This window comes from Oryza glaberrima, chromosome 6 (assembly GCF_000147395.1).
Source record: "Oryza glaberrima chromosome 6, OglaRS2, whole genome shotgun sequence".
Classification (NCBI taxonomy): Eukaryota; Viridiplantae; Streptophyta; class Magnoliopsida; order Poales; family Poaceae; genus Oryza; species Oryza glaberrima.
In genome coordinates this window covers 11,446,188-11,473,293 of record NC_068331.1, presented here as the reverse complement: position 1 = coordinate 11,473,293, position 27,106 = coordinate 11,446,188, and the positions used below count along the sequence as shown (strand labels likewise).

At 40.5% G+C, this 27,106-nt stretch overlaps 3 protein-coding genes across 3 annotated transcripts; all 3 read right to left on the bottom strand.

Annotated features, from left to right (window-relative positions):
* Positions 1-2,612: 2,612 nt before the first annotated feature.
* LOC127777362 (uncharacterized) lies at positions 2,613-3,476 on the bottom strand. Its single transcript, XM_052303942.1, has 2 exons — positions 3,309-3,476; positions 2,613-3,162 (listed from the first exon to the last, which is right to left on the bottom strand). The coding sequence occupies exons 1-2, from the start codon at positions 3,406-3,408 to the stop codon at positions 2,759-2,761; spliced, it is 504 nt and encodes a 167-aa protein (XP_052159902.1). The 5' UTR covers positions 3,409-3,476; the 3' UTR covers positions 2,613-2,758.
* An 11,536-nt stretch (positions 3,477-15,012) lies between these two features.
* LOC127777202 (uncharacterized) lies at positions 15,013-18,411 on the bottom strand. The gene is made up of 3 exons (XM_052303749.1): positions 17,203-18,411; positions 15,642-15,709; positions 15,013-15,545 (listed from the first exon to the last, which is right to left on the bottom strand). The coding sequence occupies exons 1-3, from the start codon at positions 17,998-18,000 to the stop codon at positions 15,497-15,499; spliced, it is 915 nt and encodes a 304-aa protein (XP_052159709.1). The 5' UTR covers positions 18,001-18,411; the 3' UTR covers positions 15,013-15,496.
* A 1,277-nt stretch (positions 18,412-19,688) lies between these two features.
* Positions 19,689-20,952, bottom strand: LOC127777203 (uncharacterized). The gene is made up of 2 exons (XM_052303750.1): positions 20,773-20,952; positions 19,689-20,050 (listed from the first exon to the last, which is right to left on the bottom strand). Exons 1-2 carry the CDS (start codon positions 20,873-20,875, stop codon positions 19,908-19,910), a joined length of 246 nt encoding a protein of 81 aa, XP_052159710.1. The 5' UTR covers positions 20,876-20,952; the 3' UTR covers positions 19,689-19,907.
* Positions 20,953-27,106: the final 6,154 nt, after the last annotated feature.

The following is a 27,106-nucleotide window of genomic DNA, read 5'->3' as shown; positions in this document are numbered from 1 at the left end:
TATATTAGAAAATAATAAAAAAAGATTGATGGCCCCAATGTGGGCCCACATGTCATCGTCCTCTACTTCCTCCTCTCTCCTTCCTCTCCTTTCTCCTCGCCACACAGCACTAGTCAGAGCGGGCGAGCTCGCCAGCGGCCCCCCTCACCAGCCTCGCCTCCTACCTCTCCGTCACTCGCCGCCGGCCTCCTCGCCACCTTCCCTGGCCCCACCTACTCCATCTCCATGCGCGCTCACTGTCGGCCTCCCCCGTCGACCCTCAACGGCCACGCCTCCTTCCTCTCCGTCTCTCGCCGCCGACCTCCCCACCCCCCTCACTAGCTCACCCCCTCCTCTCCGTGCGCGCTCACTGCCGACCTCCCCCTTCAATGGTGGGAAGAATATGCCGAAGCTGGGGGCACGGCGGGCGGCTCACCGTAGCCACAAAAGTCAAGCCGCCATGGCAACCACCGGAGCGTTGGATCTGGAGAGCAAGGCCATGGCGGCCTTCTTCGATGATGACTTTGAACTCGCTGCCGAGCTCAAACCCCGCCACAGTCGAGCTCTACATCGACCAGGCCTAGGCCCACATCAAGCTCGTGGAGGCTGGGGGTTGGGGACAGCGTGGAAGGCGACCCTGCCACGTGCAAGGAGCATCGAGTCCCGGGCCGTCGAAGACAAGGACGAGTGCACGCTCACGGGGGGTCATCGACGTCGGGCGCGATGTCATGGAGGTGGCCGCAGGAAGGAAGTGGTGTGGTGCATCGGCGTAGAGATGGACGGCTTCGAGGGGGTTCTTATGCCGGCTGATGGTGCCGGCGAGGTGCGCCGGAGTCAGCACCCATTGCCACTGAACCGGCGAGACTTCCAGCAACCGGAGTAGAGAGGACTTGTCGTCTCGGTCGCAGGGACGCCATCGCGCATGCTGCGGCCATCTTGGACCACATCATCGACGACCCTTCTCCTGCGTTGCCGCCTCCTCCTCTACTCCTGCGCTGCCGTCGTCGGCGTGTCGCCCGTTACCGGTGGCCGATGCCCTCCTCCGCGCATGTGACTCCTCCCCTTTCCCACGTTGCCGTCGTCGCTGCATTGCCTGTCGCTAGCCGCCGCCACCCTCCTCCTCTCCCACCTTGCCCTGCCACCCTGCTTGCCTAGAGAAGAGTGAGAGGAGGAAGGGAGAAAAGGGGGAAAGAGAGAGATGTTGTGGACAGACTGACATGTGGTGCCCACGTGAGTCCCACGATGACTCAGCTGCCACATCGGACAAAACTGGATCAAAACCGTCTAAGGACCCAAAGTGATCCGGTTTGTGAGATGAGGAGTGTCATATATCTGGTTTTGCGGTTGGGACGATTTTGTAATCCGATGACAAGATATTGGACCTTCGATGTAGTTTTTCCTTTAATTATTTGTCAAACAATAGAATTAGTATAATTCTCAAAAAAAAAGAATTAGTATGGTCAACTGGTTGTCCAGCCTGACTTGCTTGCATATACTAGCAATAGTAATGTCATAGGCAGCCCATATCATTTAAGTTAGACATAATATTATTAGTTACACAGAGATAAGATTAAACTTATTCCATCTATATAAGAATGTGATTGTGTCTATTATCGAGTCTAATCTATCCCTCCTAGTAATGTTCTTCTCTTCCCTAGCCTAAATCTAAATTTCTTCTCCACAAGCCGACATCGCCCGGCTATCTTCCCGGAGGTGGTTATCCCATTATGATCTCGGGTCATGATAACTTGGTATCAGAGCCACTCACCATGGCTTCCAATGCTAATCGAGTTCTCCGTGTCATGGTGAGCCATCTAGTACACCTAGTGGATGAGTATCTACTCCACTAGTTGTTTAATGGATACGGAGCAGAAAGAAAGATTGAAGTGTGCTAGATAGGAACATATGTGGAGGCTTCCGGTCCATTTCAAACTCGAGCGGCCGCTGAGCATGCTTGGAACCTCAATGGTTGTGCCATCTACGAACCTCAATGGTTGTGCCATCTACGACGACTGTTGTTGGCTGAACATACAGTGGGAGGAGCCATCTAGTAGCACCCCGACAGCGGCATCTCCTCTTGCCAGGATCGCTAAGGAATTGATAGTAGTTGTGCTAAGGGGTATTTCAGAACTTTCATGTGGTTTTTCTCTTGTATTGATCAGAAATGATATTCTAAGGGGTGTGGTATCTAGAAACAAATTTCCACACTATAAGAGTGTATTCCCCTAAAAGTTGCTTCATATGGTATCCTATAGCAAAAATCACAAAGTCAGAATATCCTGTAGTAAAAATTTGCCAACAGAAAAACCGGGGGTGATGAGCTGATTCTGTTGGGATATTGTTTTTTTACTGTTGGAGTGTTCTTCCATCATAAGAATAATTTATTTTCGACATCCAATTTACCAAAACTTTTGTACATGTTTAATAGTGTGTTCTATTGTTTGAGTAACCACAAATGCCGAAGCCTGGAGAGACAAAATAAATGCATCAGTTTTTTTGGCAAATCAAACCTATCATTCATTCATTCATTTATTTATTTATATATTTGGACAAAGATACTTACAACATGATCCATCCTTAAAACATCTAAATTAATCAAGCATACATCTCATACGGGCACAAAACACCATATGTGTAGCTCAACTGTTTTTCTTAATACATGGACATATTTGTGCAATTCGAACACAAGCGCAGAAAATACTTTATATTATCCAGGATATGGATGGCGTGCGGATGAGCCTTTATTTGCAAAACATGTAGAGGTAGCTATGTATGTATTTTAGTGCCATCCACCATGTTGACCTCCTCCACCAGAACCTCCTCCATAACCACCTCCACCACCATAGCCACTGCCACTGCCATATCCACCACCGTAGCCACCGCCGTATCCACCGCCGTAACCGCTGCCACCACCATAGCCAGGGCTACCATATCCGCCGCCATATCCTGGGCTACCATATCCACCACCATATCCGGGTCCAGAGCCCCCACCACCATAGCCAGGGCCATAACCGCTACCATACCCAGGCTGGCCATAACCGCCACCATACCCAGGCTGTCCGTAACCGCCACCATACCCGGGTTGACTATACCCTCCACCGTGTTCGTATCCTCCACCATGCATGTATCCACCTCCCCAATTGTTTTGTTCAACCTCAGGTTTCACATTCTCTCGCTCGGATTCTGCATATAAACACCATAGTCAACGACAAAATAAGATAACTGGTGTGCGTAGTCAAGTATTTAATTTGCTATTCAGTGAGGTAGCAAAACTAAACCATTCGTGAATATGTGATCAAAGGGAAAAACAGATCGGGTTGGATTATTACCATGGGCTTCAGTGAGCTCCCTAGCAGCAACTACATCCTGGGAGACGAGGAGGAGGGAGGCAAGGAGGACACCAAACAGAATTAGAGACTTAGCAGCCATTGCTTAGTTTTTGTTGATGAGTTTATTTGTAATTTGATCGAGCTAGCTTGCTTAGCTTGAGGAGTTAGAACTGCAGCCGATCTCTATTTATAGATGAAGAGGGGCATCGCATCCATGCAGGCTCGCTCGTACGTGTGCCAACCGTTGGGTTAGTGGATGGGAGCCAAAGTTAATTTCAACCTTCATTATCAAGTGAAGTGATACGGCCGGTTGGCTGTTGGGATTAGCTAGATCGAGTATATATGGACATCTCATTATCAACTTGATTACTGTCCCGGTAGAGGAGGGCGTTGACATTCATCTCTTGATTTTCGTGTGATCGAGATCGAGTGCACGACAAAGTTGCTTTGCTACTAATCAGTGTTATCTTGTGGGAGAGGTTTCGTTCGTTCAGCTATATCTCACTAGAATTATCCTTTGGAGATAGAGCTGCTAACTAACAAAGCCTAGGTCGATATGGATGTGTGTCATGAGTTCTCATGGTTCACAGATCACAGTGAACATTAATTGTACATAGAGAAATTAAGGTGTTTGTTTCTTGCTTGTAGGATATGTACTAATTCAGAGCTAAGGATAAAATGTGATCATTGAATTTTGTTTTCTTTCCAATGGAACGTAGTTATTGGAATGTCAGTAAAAATTAGAGGAACTAGTTAAAATTCTACTACTACGTACCTATATCTCTAAACAACTGCATTTTCCAAAGTGAGAGGATCAATCGAGAGAGTTTAAATGACCAATATGCCCTCTATTGAACGAAGGATAGTTGTGAGTGAGAGGATAGGTGATTGAGAGATGGGGAGAAAATTGATGGGAATATGGGATGTGATTGATAGGACCAATAGTACTATAGCATTTATTCTGGTAAAAAATATTTGAATATAGAATTATACTTATTTTGGATTAGATAGAGTAAAATGTTTTGTAATGTTGTATGACATGTTATTGCATTGCGTGGGCTCGAATAAAATAGTATATATTTCTATTTTTAGCACTCAAAATCTGTTCTTTTGTACATGTTTTTTATTAGAACTTGAAAACAATATCCAACTCACATGTTTGATTATCATCTACTCGTATATATATGTCAAAAGAATTTTTTTAATATAATTACACAAAAGTTTAATTATGACAAGTTTATAGAAATCAACGCAAACAATTTTGCTATGCATTTGTTGACAATTTTTCTAAAAAAGAAATCTATCAAATGTAAGAAGAGTATAATTGTAGTATAACTACATTAGAAATTTTATGTAACTATAATATAACTTATACAACTTTTACGTAACTTTGGAATGAAAGATTCGTAAAAGCATGGAATGAAAAAAATCATAGTCTAGCGGGCTGAGGATATTCGATCTACATCAAATTATGTTGAAGTTATGTTGTTCGTAGTTACAAACAAAATACTATGTAATTATAATGTATTTATATTTGACAAATCTTTAGAGAGAAAAATTATTGATAGATATATAAGAAGATATAGTCCAATATTTTACATGGATCGAATATTGCTAGAAAAAGAATGAAAACTTCCAATTAATGACAAATCTCAAATTCCATACAGAGCCGGGAATTGAAGCACAATATTAATTTCAGCAGCTATAATAACCATATTAAGATTTGCCGCCCATTGAACACGATCACGCACGGATGCAGCAATGCTGCGACTGATCATCAGTATACTTGACTCGTTAGTCGTCACGTACGTCCGTCTCACTTTTCCCGTGCCCGTTTTCACAAAGCTGAGGTCGTACGACGTGTTCCATCCATCCATGCCCCTCCATATGAAAATGGTCGGCAAGATCGCATTAATTAATTAATCACGTACATCAATTTAATTTGCAAACTGGTGTCCTGATTGCTCGTCCATTCGCGTGGTACCACTTGAACTTAGCCAGGTCAGTCGTGTGTCACTTTCAGGGTAGTTGCATGCCAAAATCATGCAGATTTCTCGATCGATCGAGTATGTATACCTAGCTATCGCTAGCTAATTAATCCAGGAGGATCAATTTCACTAAACCAATAGCTAATCCAGGGTGAATATGCTTTCGAACATGTTGTTCATAGTAATTTTGATCAGAATTAGTGAATATTTTTTAAGAGTTTTTTACCAGTGATGATGTGAATAATGTGTCATATTCACATGTTGTCTTCGATTCTGCACCTTATACACCATACAAATATATAGGACATAATTTTAGATATCTCATTGTAAGATCAACGTGTGTTTTGATTCTTATTCTGTGATGAACAATCGGCATCTGTGATTATTGGTTTTGATATTTGGAGATTATTGTCGAAGTGGTTTTGGAGATAATTTGATTTTCAGGTGATGAACAGGGTTTGTTGTTTTGTCGGGACCGGTCAGACCGGGCGGTGGTTGCCGATCAGACCGGCTTGTGTTGAGCGGTCTAACCGGCTAGCCCACGGTCTAACCGGCCGACTCTATGTCGGTTTCGGTTTCGGGTTATGGCTTCTAGATGGATACTATATATATATGTAATACTGTTGTTTGCTACTGAAGAGACAAATTGGAGATAGCTTGGTCTCGGAATATGGTTTCTTTGTTTGTTTCATATGTAGGTGACTCGATGCCTCGGGGGAGTATTTACGGTGATGGACTGGGAGTCGACTTGGTGGTAAGGCGATGTCCGTGATGGTCAGATATCATGTGGGATACTGAGGCTAGAGTTGATGCACGTGGTTAATGAAGATTCCATATGGCATACGATGGAGGTATTGTGTGCGTATGGGATGCCGAGTCGAATTTGGAAGGAGTCCAAATTTGGCATGATTGGTTATGTAAAGTTTGTTTCTTGTACTAGAAGGTTTCCTAAGGTGTTTAGGACTTCTAGTATGAGTTTGGTTCGTGGCTTTAGGCTGCCTACCTCGGGTATAAATAGAGGGGGAGCGTGAGGCTTCCCGACATCGCTTTGAGAGCAATTAAGTTGCTAGTTTAGTTAGAGTTTCGAGTTTCGTCGAGATTTTTGTAAGGAGTGCTGTTGGTGCACTTTGTAAATACAGAGAGAATCAATAAAGTCGTCATCCACTTTAAGAGTTCTTCGATTTATATTTTACCGGGTTTCGGCGGTCAGACTGGCGGCAAGCGGCAGTTAGACCGGCGGCATACAAGCGGTCAGACCGGCGGCGGCGACAACAAGCAGCAGCTGATCTCGGCGGTCAGACTGGTTAATCTACACCGGTCAGACTGACGACACAAGCGCAGTCAAACCGGCAGATCAATCTTGGTCAGACCGATCTCCGTCGAATTCGAGGGTAACTTTTATTTCCGCTAAAAGTTTTCGGTTTTTGGGTATACTAACCATTCACCCCCCCCCCCCCCCCTCTGGTTGGCGTAGTTATTGTGATTCAATCCTACAAGTGGTATCAGAGCCTTGTTTTCTTCTTTGGATTTTTATCGATCTAGAGTTTTTGCCATGGCTGCTCCTGTTAGATTTTCAACCAAGCCTCATGTTTTCGATGGAACGAATTTTCCTCATTGGTGTAGTAGAATGCAATCTTACATTATGGCTGAAGATTATGATATTTGGAGAAAAGTTTCTCATCCTTGTGTGATTTCTGAAGTAATTAATACCGTTGCTGCAAAAACTGAGTTTGAACAAAATTGCAAAGCTCGCAATATTCTTTTGAGTGGGATTTCTCGTTCGGATTATGATCGTGTTGCTCATCTTCAAACTGCCCATGAGATTTGGATTGCTTTGAGTAATTTTCATCAGGGAACAAATAACATTAAAGAATTTTGTCGTGATCTTTTTAAAAAGGAGTACATTAAATTTGAGATGAAACCTGTAGAAGCTTTGGATGACTATCTTTTTCGGCTTAATAAAATTTTGAGTGATCTTAGATCTGTTGATTCTTCTTATGATGCTAATTATCCACAATCTGAGATTTCTCGCCACTTTTTGAATGGTCTTGATATGTCTATTTGGGAGATGAAAGTTACATCTATTCATGAGTCTGTTAACATGTCTACTTTGACTTTAGATTCGCTTTACACAAAACTGAAAACTCATGAGATGAATATTCTTTCTCGTAAACTTGATTCTAAGTCTAGGGCTTTGGTTTCTTCCTCGACTTCTTTGGATGTTGGTGCTTCTTCATCGAAGTCTTCTATCCTTGCTTTATTTAATGCCATGTCCGATGATCAACTTGAACAGTTCGAGGAGGAGGACTTGATTTTGCTATCTAACAAATTTTCTCGAGCTATGAAAAATATTAGGAACAGGAAAAGAGGAGGACCGAATCGTTGTTTTGAGTGTGGTGCACTTGATCATCTTCGCTCACATTGTCCTAAGCTTGGGAGAGGCAAGAAGGAAGATGATGGTAGAGTCAAGGAAGATGACGTGAACAAGAAGATCACGAAGGACAAGAAGAAGAATTGCGTACAGTGGCTAATCCAAAAATTAATAAGAGCTTGTGATGAATCAGAGGATGAAGATGAGAGCAAAGGTAAGCAAATTGTTGATTTAGCTTTTATTGCTCGTAATGCAAGTTCTGATATTGATGAATCTAATAGTGATAGTGAAGAAAAGCTTAGTTATGATCAATTAGAACATGCTGCTTACAAATTTGCTAAGAAACTTCAAACATGTTCTATTGTGCTTGATGAGAAGGATCACACTATTGAGATTCTAAATGCTGAAATTGATAGATTAAAATCTTTGATTCCTGATGATGATAATTGTCAATCTTGTGAAGTTTTATTTTCTGAAATTAATGCTTTGCGAGATGTCAATTCTGTTAATTGCAAGAAATTGGAATTTGAAATTGAAAAATCTAAAAAGTTGGAGACTTAATTTTGCTCTTGGATTTTCTTTACATGCTCGTGTTGTTGATGAGTTGATTTTGACAAAGAATGTTTTGAAAAAATACAAAGTTGCTTTTTGTGCAAGTTCTTTAGTCAATGCTTCATGTGCGAATAAGGAAAAACAAAACGAAGGTGTTTTGATTTCTCAAGATTGTTCAAAGTGTGTTTTGAATGAGATGAAGTTGAAAGATGCTTTAGGGCGTGTTAAACACATGGAAGAAATTGTTAAACAGGATGAGGTGTTTTCTTGCTCAAATTGTAGAAAACAAAAAGGTCTTTTGGATGCTTGCAAAAATTGTGCTGTTCTTACTCAAGAGGTTTCTTATTTGAAAAGTTCTTTGCAAAGATTTTCTGATGGTAAAAAGAACCTCAACATGATTCTTGATCAATCTAAAGTTAGCACACACAATCGTGGTTTAGATTTTGATTCTTATGCTTATCATACTGGATATACTCCTACTGTTTTGGGTGCTGCTAGGAGAGGTGAAATTTTGATTGAAACTGAGCCTAAGAACATTGTGTTTAAATCTGCTAGCATCATGTCTACTTTGAGTGCATCTCCTTCAAAATCTAATGTTGTGCATGCGAAACCTTCTGTTGATGCAAAACCATTGATTTCAAAACCATCTACTTCACAAACTTGTCGTGAGAAGTACACTTGTTCTTTTTGTGGAAAAGATGGACATTTGGTTGGTTTTTTTTTAGACTTGCCCATAAACAGAAAAAGGAAAGAGAAATTGCTTTTGCAAAACGACATTGGCAAAAATCGGGTTTTAATTCGAGGAGTACGGTTAGACCGACAATGACTAGTCGGTCAGACCGGCCAGCGGTCAGACAGCAGGTGAACCAGCGGTCAGACCGGTTGCCAGGCCCGGTCAGACCGCAGGTACAGCGGCGGTCAGGCCGGCCTCGGGGCAATTTTGCGCGAAATTCAAATAAGACTTTTGTGAAGCGAAAAGGTAATTTTTCAGGTAAGTCTGATTCTAATTTTTTCAGTGCATATGTACCTTCTGGTTCTATAGGTCGTGTGACTCAGTGTTGGATTCCAAAATTTCTTATTTCTAACCCCAACATGGAGGCCTCGACATCTTCTCGTTCATAGGTATTTTGGCGGCATACTCCTCATGAGTGTTCAATTTTTGAGATGACGATTGCGTTGCAAGGTAACATCACTTTACTTTTGGATTGACATAATTTTGTTCTACTCTCTAATTTATTAGCTTTTTCATATGCTAGTATTTGAGGTTGTAGCTTTGGTTAATACTTTTGGATGTATGTCAATTCTTGAGAGTGTTGGTGATATCTTTGGCAGTTGGATGTCTTTTTCAAAATCTTTGATTTCTTCTTGATTTTTCTTCGGGGAGAATTGGAGGTTAATTTGAGGGGGAGTTAGTGCTTTTCATAATTCCTTTTGGCATGTTTTGAGGGGGAGTTTGTACCTCATGGTTTTATCAAGCAAAAATATGACAATGAGAAAAATTGAGAAAAGAGAGCTTTGTTCTATACATATGATGTTTTCTTGTGCATGCTAGCAATACTTTGAAGATTTATTTGTCTCTAGCATAGCTTGTATGTATTCTAGTCTTTTCATGAGATTTAGATTTTGCTTTTAAGGGAGATGATGCATGACACTTAAATTCTATACTTGAATTAAGCAAATATGCAATGTTGATGCGAGCATATGGTTTAATTTCTAAATGCTCTATATGCTTTATTGAATTGTTATTCCTCAAATAGCTTTAATTGCTCATTGTGAAAAGATAATAAAAATATGAAAAAAATGAATACCGAATCCTTGGAAACAGTCTTGACGACAAGGACGTATTTAATGTGAGCAAAATAATAGGTGCCAAATCTCTGGAAACAGTCTTGACGACAGGAACGTACCTAGAATAAAAGAGAAAAATATGAGCAAAAAGGCTCAACAGAAAAAAAGTTTAAAAAAATTCTCTTGTTTTGTGCTAAAGCTAATTTGAGAAAGAGTGATAAATGCAATAGGTATATGTGTTTAGTGTTTATTTTTCAATCTATGTGCTTGTTAATATGTTGCATTATAAATCGTATGAAATCATGAATTTTGATTGTTGATTCAAGCTTAATTGTGAAATCTTTGGTTCATGGTTATAATTTAATGCATGCTTGCTATATTATAGATGGGTTCATTTTCTTTTTATTGCAACACATGACATGATATGCTATATGTATGCTAAGCTCTTATACTTTAATGAACATAATTCCTATGTTTGATGAAATCATTGTCAAAAGGGGGAGAAGAGAAGAGTTTTTCGAGAGCATGTTTTTGGTTCAATTGGGAATGTTCAATTGGGAATTTCTTTCTTTTAAAAAGGGGGAGAAGTTTTCTTTTAGATTTTTGAGCACGATGTGTACATTTGTACGAAGTGTGCTTTCCACTTTTGTTTTTATTTTTCCAAACACCAAAACATTTTTAATGGATTTGCCAATGTTTTCATCAAGGGGGAGATTGTAAGATCAACGTGTGTTTTGATTCTTATTCTGTGATGAACAATTGGCATCTGTGATTATTGGTTTTGATATTTGGAGATTATTGTCGAAGTGGTTTTGGAGATAATTGATTTTCAGGTGATGAACAGGGTTTGCTGTTTTGTCAGGACCGGTCAGACCGGGCGGTGGTTGCTAGTCAGACCGGCTTGTGTTGAGCGGTCTGACCAGCTAGCCCGCGGTCTGACCGGCCGACTCTGTATCGGTTTCGGTTTAGGGTTGTTTCTTTGGATATCCATGATTGTTTCATGGTTATGGCTTCTAGATGGATACTATACATATATAATACTGTTGTTTGCTACTAATGAGTCAAGTTGGAGATAGTTTGGTCTTGGAATATGGTTTCTTGTTTGTTTCATGTGTAGGTGACTCGATGCCTCAGGAGAGTATTTGCGGTGATGGACCAGGAGTCGACTTGGTGGTAAGGCGATGTCCGTGATGGTCAGATATCATGTGGGATACTGAGGCTAGAGTTGATGCACGTGGTTAATGAAGATTCCATATGGCATACGATGGAGATATTGTGTGCGTATGGGATGCCGAGTCGAATTTGGAAGGAGTCCAAATTTGGCATGATTGGTTATATAAAGTTTGTTTCTTGTACTAGATGGTTTCCTAAGGTGTTTAGGACTTCTAGTATTTTTTTGGTTCGTGGCTTTAGGCTGCCTACCTCGGGTATAAATAAAGGGGGAGCGTGAGGCTTCCCGGCACCGCTTTGAGAGCAATTGAGTGCTAGTTTAGTTAGGGTTTCGAGTTTCGTCGAGATTTTTGTAAGGAGTGCTGTTGGTGCACTTTGTAAACACAGAGAGAATCAATAAAGTCGTCATCCACTTTAAGAGTTCTTCGATTTGTGTTTTACCGGGTTTCGGCGCTCTAACCGGCGATATATCGGCGCAAGCGGCGGTCAGACCGGCGGCATACAGGCGGTCAGACCGGCGGCGGGGATAGCAAGCAGCAGCTGATCTCGGCGGTCAGACTGGTTAATCTATACCGGTCAGACCGACGACACAGGCACGGTCAGACCGGCAGATCAATCTTGGTCAGACCGATCTCCGTCGAATTCGAGGGTAACTTGTATTTCCGCTAAAAGTTTTCGGTTTTTGGGTATACCAACCATTCACCCCCACCCCTCTGGTTGGCTTAGTTATTGTAATTCGATCCTACACTCATGACTGAATTTCTATTTTGACATCTATGTTCTCAACAAAAAAATCTGGCTTGCATGTTTATGTTATTGTGTGTCTATGTATGCTTGTCACGAAAGAAGCCACATTTGTTTACAAAGGATGTTTTCATTTTTATTTATTTTTTTGCTGGACTCTATAGCTCAATTTTTGGGAGAAGGTCTTTGGTTCGCCACAGAAGAGGAAATCTTTTTTTGTACTTATATCTTCGAAAGTGTGACTTTTTGTGTAAGAGAGTGGTTTTATAACTCTGATCCTTTGTTTGGACTCTGAATTCAACAGAGAAGGGATAACATTGTGCATGTGTGCATGTAGATCTCTTAGTGTTTGAGGCAGAGACCGGTGGAAATGGCATGCATGTAGATGTGCGTTTTTGTGTATATAGATGTGCATTTTTTTTTACATGCATCCTAGCTTATTTGTGAATAAAAAAATTCATAGTTGTTGGTGGATTTGTTTGTGCAATATGCAGCACAATCCCTCTTTTGAATTTGCATGTCGTGATGCACCTTCGACGTTGATGAGGTTTGTTTCTTGTTTCCTTGCCCTCCCATTTTCTTTGTTTTTGGTTTGATGAGCAGGACAAGAAGTTGCGTGTGAACTAACAAACACCCCTACACAAAAAGTCTAAATATAAGGGCATGTTTAATTCGTAAAAAGAAAATTTTTTGGTGTCATATCGGATGTTTGACCGGATGTGTCGGAAGGGGGTTTTTGGACACGAATTAAAAACCTAATTTCATAACTCGCCTGGAAATCGCGAGATAAATCCTTTGAGCCTAATGAATCCGTCATTAGCACATGTGGGTTACTGTAGCACTTATGACTAATCACAAACTAATTAAGTTTAAAAGATTCGTTTCGTGATTTCTCTCTAATTGTGTATTTAGTGTTGTTAATCTATATTTAATGCTCTATATATGTGTTCAAAGATTCGATGTGATGTTTTTTTGGTAAAAGTTTTAGTTAACTGAACCAGGCCTAAGCTGCTACAGAGCACAGAGATATAGAAGGCCGAAAACAAAGACGTGTGTTAGGAATTTAATTTTTCAGCCTTTTGTGCTGCAGGCCCATTAAAGCATTCAATGATCCTGTAACGGCTTCAACGAGCACTTGCTACTTTTGTTGGAAGGGAAGAATGCTAGGTTTATTTTTATTTCTAACCATTGGATCTGCATCATACGGTCCACAACATGGACTGCCAAGACAAAATTTCAGTCATCTGACCAATAAGCAAGCAAACTATGGGCCATGTTTCCTGAGAGAGACTGCCTTCTCTTAGGCCAGCAGTCTTATACTTATAGTCGACTGCTCTATGACGATCTGACCTCTTTTCTGATGTCTGCTCGCTCGTCTATGCTCCGACCAATTCAGTCAAAATCGAAAAAAATGATCTTTCCTTGAAAAAGTCTAAGAAATAGTAGTAGCCGTCAAAAGATGCACTTTTTGATTTATAGGGACCCATATCTTTATCTCTATCAACACAGATACCTATCTATATAGAGAAGAGATTTTTCAATAAATTGATCTAGAGTATCTTCTATCTGTTATTATAGATTTATACAGAATCACTGACTACGTGTTTATCTGCCCCACACTAATTAAACAAATGGGAAGATGTCTGTTGGGATGCCAACAGTCTTTTTAAAGCATCTCTATACCAGAGATAGCAGAAGCACGCTCTTCGATGTGTGAGGTGATCTTTGCGCTCGATGGAAGTTTTTACAATGTGATTTTGTAGTCCGATTGCTTGATGCTAACCCGACACATGAATACTTCTTGAAGAAACTGACCCACGACATGTCCTTTTGTGGCTGATATCAAGTATTCCCTCCATATTTTAATGTATAACGCTGTTGACTTTTTAATCAACATATGACCATTCGTCTTATTCAAAAAATTTATGTAGTTATCATTTATTTTATTGTGACTTGATTTATCATCAAATGTTCTTTAAGCATTACATAAATATTTTTATATTTGCAAAAAAATTAAATAAAACGAATGGTCAAACGTTGACAAAAAAAAATCAACGGCGTCATACATTAAAATATGGAGAAAGTATTTAGTAAGTAACTTTGTTTCGATTTCTTTTCTTCTTGTAAACCTTAGTGCAAATGAGGTGGCTTATTTGTTGGCTAGGGCAAGTGAGTGTGTTGCTTATTTGATCTTCCTAGGCCGACAGTGTGCTCGTGGATGTATCCAGAATGTGATAAAGTGTTCAACGCCTGTGCAATGAACGGGCCAACCTTGATCTAAAAATTAAATCAGGGCACCTTTGGACTGGGGGTTTTTGTTGGAAAATTGGAGGATTTCAATTCCTATATGATTTCATTTATTTATTTATTTATTCTGCAATTGATTTCATAATAATTCCATAGGAAATTTGACATCAATTGAGAAGTCTAAGGCAAATCAATGTATGGACCTCCAAATAAACAATCACATTCATATTGAGCATGTAAAATACATTATGCATAGTTAGATGCAATGTTTTGTTTTACTTCATTCCTGTGATCTAAACAACATATCTAATATTTTTCCTTTAATTTTCAATCCTCTTTTTTTACAAGTATATTTCTATTTTATTCCTCCGTTTTCCTATTGCAGTGATTTCCAAAATGTGCTTCCTTTGTTGGTACTATCCCTTCCACTTGGCATTTCATTCAGTATTTCAGTTGCTCTATAGAAGTGTGGCAAGGACCTGTCCTTTTCAGTTCCTTGTGAATAAAACTTGCTAGCTCATCAATCTATCCTGCAGATTCACATCAATCCATCCTGCAATATCTGGATCTATTCCATAAGGAACCTTTGCTTTGCAGAGCAGGGTTGAATCCAGTGGATTCAATGTTTGCAAGTTAGGGCCTGTTTGATAGAGCTCCAACTTAGTTCCAGGAGTTAGGTTTGAAACTAAAACTGTTTGGCTAAGCTTCACTGTGCCAAACAGGCCGAAAGAATTGTGACTCATGCTAGTTGGGAGTATTTACAACTAAAGAGGACAGCCCGTTGACCGACAACATAGGCAAAACTAAAATTTGTAAAGATCAACTAAAGAGATACGCCAGCATGATTACTAAAAATATGCACAGATCTCACAGCAATAGCATTTCAACCTTTACCATTTGGATGAATCTCCATCCTTACACGAAACAGTTACCCAAATGCCAACAGTGGAAACTAAATTATGCAGCAACTAAGCTACCAACATAAATATCACATTTACACTACCCATCTTAGTTTAGTGCATGAGGAGTCAAACAAACTAAATGAATCAATCCCCCACCAACAGCAAAAACATTTTTAGAAGACCTAGCAAGGTGTCATTTTAAAACATGATACGCTCAAAGCTCCAAAAGACCAGATATCAACAATTGGAATATCTAACAGGCATCAATCAGAAACACCAACAGATGTACAGGGTAAGACGAACTGGATTTTTTTTTTCATTTTGAAGCAACGACAATGTTGTCAAGATGCGATTATTGGCTTCAATTCCCTCTTAAGTTGAGGAAGTCTACTGTAATCCATTCTTCTAGCCTCTATCTGTAGTTTTTCAATGAAGAAGCGCTATAATTTCTGGTTCTGGCTCAGGACCTCTAGATCTGCAATGTTAATGCATGTAAAAGAAAATAGCTTTAGCACCTCAGTAAAGACATCGATACTTCACTTTTGGGCTGCAAGCCTGCAATAACGTTTACCTTTTCAGTGCTTGAATAGGACCATCAGGCTCTTTCATCCCATCTCCACTACTAGCATGAATGTTTCCCTAGAATAAAAACACATAATACAAAGAATTAGTGAAAAATATACTAGGCATACACACTAGCTTGTATTCATTATCCACCATTCCATCCCCTGAAGTTGCTATAGTTAAAATGCTTCCAATGATGCTATTATTATTCTAGCTAGTGACACCATCTATATAACTTATACTGGACTACCAATATCTATATTATTGTGCATATCAAACATAATGGATTTCCAATATTATGAATACTACCTCCATTCCAGAATGGAAGATGTTTTGGTTTTTGTCCTAAGTCAACCTTCTTCAAGTTCAACTATCACTGGAACAAATATATTACATTCTGATACTGATACATCTTACATTCTGAAATGGTGGGAGTATTGCTTCTGATGAACATGTACACATATCACTTTTACATGTGCAGTGTTAACTATTCTGTAAAGAGAGGAACATTTTACCACAAATAACTACAAAGATGTTCATTGCAAATTCATTGATATTAACGACAATCAAACTTTAAAGGTTTAACTTAGAGTTACACTCCTTTGCAACCAGAGGGTGAATATTCCCATGTGAAAACTGCAACGATTATGTTCCGTTCCGTCCTTGGACATAACAATAAACAATTACTTTCCCTTAGAAACTACAGAGCAATGCAGCAAATACCCTTGTTCCTACATTCCCTTAGAAATTACAGCGTACTGCACCCGCAAACTAGATTACACAAGTGTGCACGTGTGATTTGTGTTCATGCTCATGCTGAAACCAAAAGATCAAGTTGAACTAACAACATAAGTGATACTAGACTCTGTAATGCAAGCTGACCTATTCTTGCATGGACAAACCATTCAAGGAATATTACTTAATTCCAATATCAGAAATAGCAAATAATTGTGCTTCAAATCATCCAAGTTTGAAATCCTCTTTCCATTCCTCAGCAAGCACCATGCATTACTGGTATATTTCCAACACCAAAAACACAAAGAAACACAGGTAGGGCTGCGGAAGTAGGATAATAACTTACCACACTACAAAATATATGGTTTTTTTTTCCATACATATAACACATAACCCAAGAAAAAGGAACTTCTGGAATCTGTTTCTATCTACACACACACTTTTATGCAGAGTGCAGGCTTAAATGTGCCTGGTTGTGTATAGCAACACAACCACACACAATGGCAACAAAACATCCAATGCCAATCTGCACTGACCAAATTCACCGTTCTTCGTTCCGATAGAATCATAATTTAGTTCAAGAAGTCAATCAAAAGCTACTCCTGAATACATGCAAGAACAAAATAAAATTTGCGAACTTAAACAAAACAAATGTGATCTATGCACCTATTAGCTGTTATCACGGGATACATGATATGCTACATTCCGGTTAAAGAACAAGCATTCCACAAGCAAAGAATCAAATAGCTAGATGTGAGATTTTGTGATCCAAGAACATGCATATTAAGCAGTAGAGACATAAAACTGCAGGCCAGGGCACAAAGAGCACGCACCGATGAGGTTGCTTCTTTCTCCTTCTGCTTCTGCTTCTCCCTGTCCCTCTGAATCTTGGAGACCAAGCCGGCCCTCCTCTTCATCTTGGTGGGATCCTCAGGTTCAGAGACCCCGGAGGCCTTGTCCCTCACCTTCCAGACGGCGCCTCTCCGGAGGAGCAGCTTCGCCGCCTTCCACCCATCGGTGCTGGTGTCGATGACGGTGACCTCGGTCCTGCTACACCTCTCGCCGTCGCCATCGGCGGCGCGGTCGGAGCGGCGGCGCTTCTTGACCTTGACCTTGGAGGCCTTGTCCTTGTTCTCCTTGCTAGGGCGGGAGGCCTTGTCGGGCCTAGGGCGCGGGTGGTTCTGCTTGCGGAAGGCCTTGATCGGCGCGATGAGCGGAGGAGCGGAGGAGGGGGTGACGAAGACGTCGGCGATGACGGTGGAGAGCTGCAGCTGTGGCGACGGTGGTGGGTTGCCGTTGCCGCTTCCGCTTCCGCTAGGGTTTGGTAGGGAGAGATTGGTGCTACCTTGCGGTGGCTTCTGCGGCGGAGGCGGCGGTGGATGCTGCTGCTGCTTGGGCTTGGGATGCTTCGGCTTGGTAGGCGGCGGTGGCTCCTTCGCAGGCTGCGGCGGCGGCGGCGGCGGAGGAGGATGGGGTAGGGCGTGGTGCTGGCCGTAGAGGAGGTCGTCGATGTGGAGGTTGGAGGGGAAAGACAGGCCCCCTTTGGCGTGGAGGCGGTGCAGCCACGGCGGCGTGCGGCTTGCCGCGGCCGCCGCCGCCGCCGCGCTCAGCACCGCGCTGCAGCACGGCATCTCCCCCGGCTCCGACAACGATCGAGATCAATTCCCCGTCATCAAAACCCCAATCTCGATTCGGGCGCCCGCGTTGGAGACGACGGCGAGGGGAGGGAGGAGGTCGCCGCGGCGGCGCAGGAGGGATTGCGGCGAACGCCGCCGACGATGTGGGGGATTTTGGGGGAAGAGAGAGAAAAAAAAATGGGGTGGTGGATCTGGTGGAGGGCACGGGTGAGTTGTTCTGCTGTTGTGGGCTGAAACCAACCAAACATTGCATGGGCCAAGTAGAAGTCACCGCCAGCCCGGACAGCTGGGAAAAGCTTGGCCCGCCTGGGCCCGGCCCATGTTCGAAGGAATTCGAGTAGGACCTCTTATTAAGAGATCACATATAATCTCCCCAATTTTTTTCCCCTAAACTGAAAATAGAAAATTAAAAAACTGATTTCTCTAATAGAAATCCTAATTTTTATCCCTAAATCCTAAATTTGTGCCTTTTTTTTTGTTAAAGTACTAATAAATTCTCCTGTTTTCCTCTATCTAACACGCGGGAGGATCTTGGCAAGGAGAGGAGGAACGTGGGAGTGGCAATATTGGGAGTGGGTTAGGGGAGCACACTCTCCCGCATATCAACCGAGCGAATCTTTCAAGGGAGGGAATTCCAAAAATTATGTTAAGGAGTAGGGGATCTGTTGGAGTGGTTTTTTTAACTAAAATCCCTCAAAATTTGTGAGGACTATTGGTGATGCTCTTTTTTTCATATAAACATTTGTAAATAATGTTTTAAAAACATAATCCTTGTAAAAAAAATTAAAAAAATGAACCTTATGGCTACGTCAAGAAACGTTAGGAAATTAGAGTTGCTAAATGACTCTGGCACACTAGATGCCCTAATGTGGTAGGGAGCTGCGGTGGACAACATCTTTCTTTCGATATGATATACTGTGGGAGAAACCGGAATTATGAGGTTTAGAGAAATGAAAAATTTAAAGGAAGAGTTTCAGTAATTCATTTGAAACTTGACATGAAAGATCAAAATACCTAAATTCAATTTATAAAATTAAGATGATTAATTGGATGGATCATACGCTTTTCACTTGGATGATTATTTATCAAGATTTTTAATGAAACAATATGTATACTATCACAAGCATATATAATATGTACTCTTTTCCTAAATTTGTTCCCCTGGGTTTTGGTGGAGTTTTGATTATCGTGCAGTGAGGGTCAATGGGAGTGCTGGGAAACCGTGGGCCGAATAAGACTAGCCCAGCTTGCTCACCGATGGCCCACTTACTAATTAGGAACTAGGAAGTGCGTATGGCTATATGACATAAACAGAGCGAAGGTTTCCTTCAAAAAAAAAATAAAAATAGATAGAGCGAAGGAGAAGAGAAATTATACACTAGTGATAAGAAGAGAATGAACGAAAGAATGCTACACCTATAACTATTTTTGTCTCTTTACTTTCGAGTATATGATTCCTTGGAGTTTGCACGTAAAACTATGTTCGCATTAACACGTGATTAATTAAGTATTAGCTATTTTTTTAAAAAAAATGGATTAATATGATTTTTTAAGCAACTTTTATATAGAAACTTTTTTAAAAAACACACCGTTTAGTAGTTTGAAAAACGTGCACGCGGAAAACGAGGATGAGGAATTGGAACCCCGAGGAAAGAACATAGCATCAAGCAATACTCGTGAGAATTCGTCTTCATGGAGACTGACCGTTCATCTGATTTTCAATTTGATACGGGAAACAGTTTTGTTTACACATACTAAATGAAACTTTTATATAGCGTGAGAGACATGATGATTTACACATATATATTCTTCACGTAGAGCACATTCTGTTAAATATAAATTAACATCGAATCATCACTGTATTGAACAGAGTCATTGTAGTGTCAATAGCTGAGAGAGCGTCATGGGTGAGAGTGGCCATAGCTCGGCGTCTTCCCATGGTGTTTGGGCTTGGTGTTTATGGTCACTACAGGCGTGGCGCCTACGGTCACTCCAATGGAGATGCTGATGTCGTCCTTCTTATCGCCTCCCTTACTCGCCTCGCCTGTTTATCAACTCAATTTCAGAACCACAAAACATATTCTTTTATGATAACTAAGGCTGAGTTCGGCACTTGAATTTCCCGACGCACTACTCTCGTTTTTTTCACGCACACGCTTTTCAAAGTATTAAATGGTATGTTTTTTTAAATATTTTCTATACAAGAGTTGTTTTAAAATCATATTGATCTATTTTTCAAAATAAATTTAGCTCATACTTCCTCTATTTCAGGTTACAAGATGTTTTGACTTTGGTCAGAGTCAAACTGCTTCAAGTTTGGTTAAGTTTATAGACAAATATAGTAATATCTATATTACCAAATCAGTTTTATTAAAATAATAATTAAATATTTTTATAATAAAGTTATCTTGGTCAAAAATATTATTATTATTTTTATATAAGTTTTGTCAAACTTAAAGCAGCTTGACTTTCTGTAAGAGGTGTTTACCGACTTTGAATAAAGTCAATACATCTTATAACCTGAAACGGAGGGAGTACTTAATTAACCACGTACTAATGGATTGCTCCGTTTTCCGTGCAGCCAACTCTACCTCCCGAACCCAACCTAAATCCCCTTTTAAAAAAACATCTAGTAGTAACTCTTGTATACTAGACTATCCGATCGATAGTTTTTCTTATCGATGGATGTATAGCAAAATCGATTAGATAGCTAGTGCGTTAGCCAAACATGTACACCCCCATAACAAAAAAAGAAAGCAAACGTACCACTGGCATCAGCGAGCTCTCTGGCGGCAAACGCCACGTCCTGCGAGAGCAGGAGGAGAGACGCCGCCACGACGAACAGCACCACCATGGTCTTGGACGCCATGACCACCGTACGTAGGCTTAGCTTAGCTTAGCTGTGATGGAGCTAGTAGCAGTGTGCTGTGCTAATAGAGAGAAGGCTATAGCTTTATTTGTACTGCGACTGTGCTGGCGTTTTGCGTTGCTCTCTGCATTGCCGTGTGTAGACCGGCAGGCAGAAGGCAGGAGAAATAGATGTTTTGGAATGCCGACGAAGGATGGATGTTCATGTTTTTGGAGCTGGCACTCCAATTTGTTCACAGGACGTCCTACCAGACTGTGAGATATGGAAATATCATCAGCTGAATTATCTTTGGGAGGAATGGAAATATGCATTGTTCTCAGCTATTTTACTGGTCAGTAGGTATCTGTTCTGATATAAATAGTAGGGTAGGAAAAATCTTAATCTCCTCGCTTTACAAGGTAAATAAAGACTAAGACCTGTTTAGATGGGACTAAAAAGTTCCTATCACATCGGATATTTGGACACTAATTATAAATATTAAATGTAGACTATTAATAAAACCCATCCATAATCTTGAACTAATTCGCAACACGAATCTATTGAGCCTAATTAATTTATGATTAGCCTATGTGATGCTACAGTAAACATTCTATAATTATGGATTAATTAGGCTTAAAAAATTTGTCTCGCGAATTAGCTTTCATTTATATAATTAGTTTTGTAAGTAGTCTAAATTTAATACTCTAAATTAGTATATAAATATAGAGACTAAAGTTAAGTCCCTGAATCCAAACACCACCTAAATATATATCTAGCGTGTTTCTGATGTCCTCTCCTTTTTAATGGTTAGTACATTATGTTTTTAAGTATAACCTTCGTGGCAAAATGTTGCTACAGAATACCGGCCTCTAAACTGGCAATTTCCCAAGTCTGAGAGATACTGCATCCAATCTATAATCCTCTATAGTTAGGACCAAAAGTTTTATATGCATTAAGTCACATCATCTAAAAATAGCCTTTGATCCCTCTCATGCATTTATAACCCACAAAATGTAGTTATTGACATAAAGCTTAATGTGCATAGAAAACTACTAACTCCGTTTCACAATGTAAAACTTTTTACATATTTATATAGATGGTAATAAATCTAGACACATACAAAACATATACATTTATCAATGGATGAATCTATGTAAGACCAAAAAATCTTACAATATGGAACGGAGGGAGTAATAGTTATTGGATCCCTCTTATGCTTGATACATAACCATCTAAGTGTCATGTAGAATTACAATTTCACATCAACTATTATAGAACAAATAGTGTCCATTTATAGATATTACGTGTACACGATTTACAAATTGTTTTCTTCCAGTTTTCTTTGAAGTATTTTTAAATTTTCCGCTACAACATACGGAGTATCCACAAGTAGTTTATTATATTTGAGCCAAATAGAAAGATGGACCACATGAAAAAGACACATTGACTCTCCCAAAATCCTGTCCAAAACAAGCTATTGAACAGGGGCAAACCCATATTTTCTAAATGTTTCTCTTGCTATTTAGTTAAAAATAATAAAATAATAGTTTTTTACCATCAATAAATTACCAGGTTTTTGGTATCTCATGCCATATTATATTTTTTTAGCTGTCCAATAGTAAAGATCACAAACCGAGTATTATGTAGTAAATTTTGTCAAACTTCATTTGGCCTGTTCGGCAAGCCTGCTGTTGCGTCGTCTACAGCTGCAGTTGCGCCGCATGCGTGCGTCACTGTTGGTGTTGGCTGCGCTGCAGCCACGAACCAACAACTGAACATACCCATTGTTGCTTATAAAAATAGTAATAACATCGTATAGATAATGAGAAACTTATGCAGTAATACTCTGTCAGCTTTCAACATCACAAAAATTACAGTGTGGATAGCCAACACCCGGGACTGTGCCCGAGAGGTACAGTCCCAAGGCCAACACCCGATCGCTATCGCGTAGCTAAGGGTGGTAAAGAGCTTAACTAGCCTACAAAATTAAAAGGCTAGGCTTAAAATAGGGTGTGCTAAATTTTTATTTATTTTGAACTAAATATATGACTATGTAAGGGCTAACTGGGATTGTGAAAGAACTCATGGGCGTTGCCACCCCAACATGCAGCAGGATACATGGCTTCACTGGTTTGTGATTCATTACTGAATTCGGTTGCTTCCTGGTTGTGTCCGGAAAGAATGCCGAATATTGAAGAATCCCCAACTGGAATTAGTACTGAATGTCTGAAAGTGATGAAATTTTTGAGAAAGAATTGCAATTCTCCGGACGAAAAATATAATGTCCTGAAAAGTGCAGGAAGATATATGTGAAGGATGATGGACAGTAGCCGTCTGCAACACATTGGTGACAGATTTTCCCAATTTGTTTGTCTAGAACGATTGAACTCAACGGTGGTATTTTGCGCAGGACTTATTAGGGCATATAGATTGTTCTGGACTTCTAGTGTATGAAATGGTGGACTAGTAGTATTTTGTTTATACAACTTATTAGTAGTGGTCACTATTGTAGGAAAGGTCATAAGTACTGGTTTTGGGACCGACAACAATTGATCAGTACCAATGACTCTCGGGGATGTCCTGGATGCCTTAAAGGTGCGGTTCTACGTTTTTACTGGTACCTATGATGCTACAATCGACACCTACAGTTTGTGTAGAGAACCAGCACCACCAGTGGTGTTCATTCTCACATTACCCCTAGCACTAACATCTGAACCCTACTATAATATTGTATCACTTTTCAACGAGTCCTTTCACATTTCATTATTGGCTCCCTAGATTTTAAAACCACCTACTTATTCAATAAAATAATCATAGTATAACTTAGATTAAATAAGTGCTTATTAATTGATTTAGTGAGCTATAAACTCAAATCGTTTTCCACTGCAACATACGGGCTCTAGACTAGTAATGAAAAATAATATAACCAAGTGTTCAAATGAAAATAGTATAACTACGTGTTTCGAATGAAAAGTGCATATCCCTTGCTCACCACTTAGGAACCTCACACATCGACAAGGTCATCTCCCTGCGAAAATTCCCTATGATGGCTCGCCTTTTTCTCCTTCTCCGCTCTCTGCCAGGAAGAGTGTTTGTGTCATCGGGAGGTTGCGCTCAATACGCCATCCTCATTGCCAACCCCACCCCGCCCTGCCGCCGGAGTCGCACCGGTAGCATTGCTAAGGAGCACGGCGAGGCGGTAATGGCCTCCTCGATCGGACGCTGCTGCTACTCAACCCGTCGGCAGATCGGAGCTCTAGACGCTGTCGAGTGGAGAGAGCTCGCTGTGCCGCCTTGATCCATGCTGCGACGCTCCAATCTGCACCTGCGCCTCCCAATCCACACACGTCGCTCGGAGGAGGAGAGAGGACAACTCGCTCTAGTTCTGTTGTCAGCGCCATCGAAGAGAGAGAGAGAGAGGAGAGAGTCTGCACCGGAGAGGGGAGAGGCAGCTCCACTAGGATGGGGTGAGCCCGCACCGCCGAAATTGACAAGACCTCATCAGAGAAATCCGAAGTGAGGTCCTGGCCAGCTGGATCAACACAAACTCACCGGACCGTGCACCTGCTCCATGGGCTTTATGACAACCGCTACGGTTGTGGGCCTTGTGGCTGTTGACAACAGCTCCAAGCATATAGCAGTAGTCGTCAACTAGTGCCGCCTGCAGCAGTGGCTATAGAATAGTCGAGCAACCCCGTTGACTTTTGAAGAGTCTAGCTGACTTTTCATCGAGAACCGGTATTACAAGATTATCTCCTGTGCTGTCAAAAGAGTCAAAAGTGTTAGTGACCCCAGCATCAAAATATATAAATGTCAATTTTAGGCCAAACTATTTGCGTATGACCGTTACTGTAGTCTTCGTGTAAGGACTAGCGAGAAGTTGAACATTCAACTACGTACTTGCACCACTTTTCAAGTGGAGTACTCTACAATTGATCCCCATTGTCGTTAATACTACTAGAATGATTACGCGCGCTACGCCGCACGGCCACGAACTCACAGGAAATAGGCAAACGCAAGATCAGAGAATCGTTTATTTAGGTTATGAATAGCGAGCCATTAGCCACACCAGATGGCCAGATGCGTTTTGCCACGTCCTCTACAGAAAACTAAGCCGTCGACTATTAGGATGCGACCGTCATGCTAGCCTTCTTTTTTTAGCAGAGTAGGTATGGAACAAAGAAGGAAAACAACCTTATAAGACTACAATCATAACAAGTTGAAATCGCATGGATCTGTAATACAATCTTGGACCCTGCCCTTCTAGCTGCCAGATCAAATGGTATTATCCTCTTGTCACTGCCAACTGATAATATTGCATTTTTTTTGCTGTAATCCAGCAACACCCATGACAGCAGAAGAATGCAAATCCTTGTGCACTTTTGTGTGGTTCCATGAATCATCTTTTTGTTGACAGCATGGTCACTTCCACCAGTCACAAAGCATACATCAGACCATGGCATGAAATTAATGTTGTTAATAATTTCCTTGGTATGAGGCTTCACTGGTAGAAAACTAACTTTCTTCTGTTTTGGAGGATTAGTTAAAGAAACACCTTTTAGTAATGATCCAATACAGACAGTCATATGTTACTCTTAAGAAAATGGTACCATAAAAAAAATTAGGATGGATTCCTCAGCATTTCAAATGACATGAACACATTACAGTAGCCCTTGATGCATCCTTTCCCAGGGGAAAATAGCACAAGATAGTTAAATAATTTATGACTTTTGTGTGATCATCTAGAAAGATTTACTGTGATGTGGCTGTTAATTCAATTGAGACAGTATCAGCAGTCAATCGTGATAGGATCAAGCACAAAAAACAGTATAAATTAGCAGGCAATAAGTTACATGCTAAGAGATGAAGCTCTGAGCATGATTACATGAATAACTTAAAAGACTACATCTCTTGTTTCTATCATGTGGTAGCCAGATTTAAGATGATTAGATATCTAGAATCAAATTTGCAGATAGAATGCCACCAGGAAAAAACATTCAGGTGTCGTTATATTTTCTTGATCAATTTGCACAGTCAAGTTAAGCTAAGCTGATAGTACTTCATGCAACTATACTGTCGGTGGAACCAATTTAATTGGATTATAACAACTAATGAGCATTCTCGACACATGGAGAAAACCTTGCAATCGATGTGAAGAAGTGTGCTACTTCTAGCAGAGTTCTTACTTGTCCTGATATGCTATGATTCATCACTGAAACTTGAGAGTCGCCGTTATCAGCACTGTACATTGCAAAAATTAATTCACCATCTGGATGCCAAGCTACATCTTCAGGCCACCTATGCTTAGGAGAAAAGCAATCTGTTGTGCTAAGCAAGGAGATGGCTGGTCTGCGAGTAAAATATATGTAATTTTAAAATCATGCTTAAAATCAATGGACAAAAAGATGCGGTTGTGGTAAGATTGCACACTTTATAGTTTCTTACGGCTACATGAATTACTATTTTATATTTTCACTAAGATATTTTTTGCTAAATGTCCTATGAGATTCAGGAAGAAAGAAGTCATTTAGTGTCAACAGTAGTGTATGAAGTCATGACTTCAATGTCCATACGCCATACTATGTTTAAGTTAGGGATTACAATTTATTTAGATTCATAAGCCAACTGTTCATTGACACATTTGGAAGAGCTGTTTGGGGGATTTGGTCGTACCAGTGTTAAAAATGTCACTTGGTAGAAAGCGTTGGCATATTCTTTTACAGCCACTTATGTTGCATAAGTTGTTGGGTTTAATAGCTCAGCATTGTGAAGTTGCATCAGGAGAAGCAATGCAAAAAAGGTAAAGTGAGAGGATTTACCAATTAACTTGGCTTTTGTGTGAGGTAACAAAAATACATAGGTGCTAAGATGGGTTTTTAATTATGCTTTCACAATATGTGGTTCACGAGGCAATGAAAAAAAGGAAAAGTGAAAGGATTGACCAATTAACTTGGCTTTTTGCGAGATAAAAAGAATACATAAGTGCTAAGGCGGGGTTTTAAGAATGCTTTCACAATATGTGCTTCATAGACAAAGATTAAGTCCACATTTCAAATACCAATCACATGAAAGAACTTTCAGGCCTCATGTCAATATAACCATGGAGTAAAAACATTGCCTAGAGCTCCAATTTGCAGCAAAATTAGTCAATAACAACTTAAAATACAGTATGATAAGAAATCAGAATAATATGAGGCCTACCCTTTTGGCTGCACTTGCCACAAAGTAACAATTCCATCCAATGCACTGCAC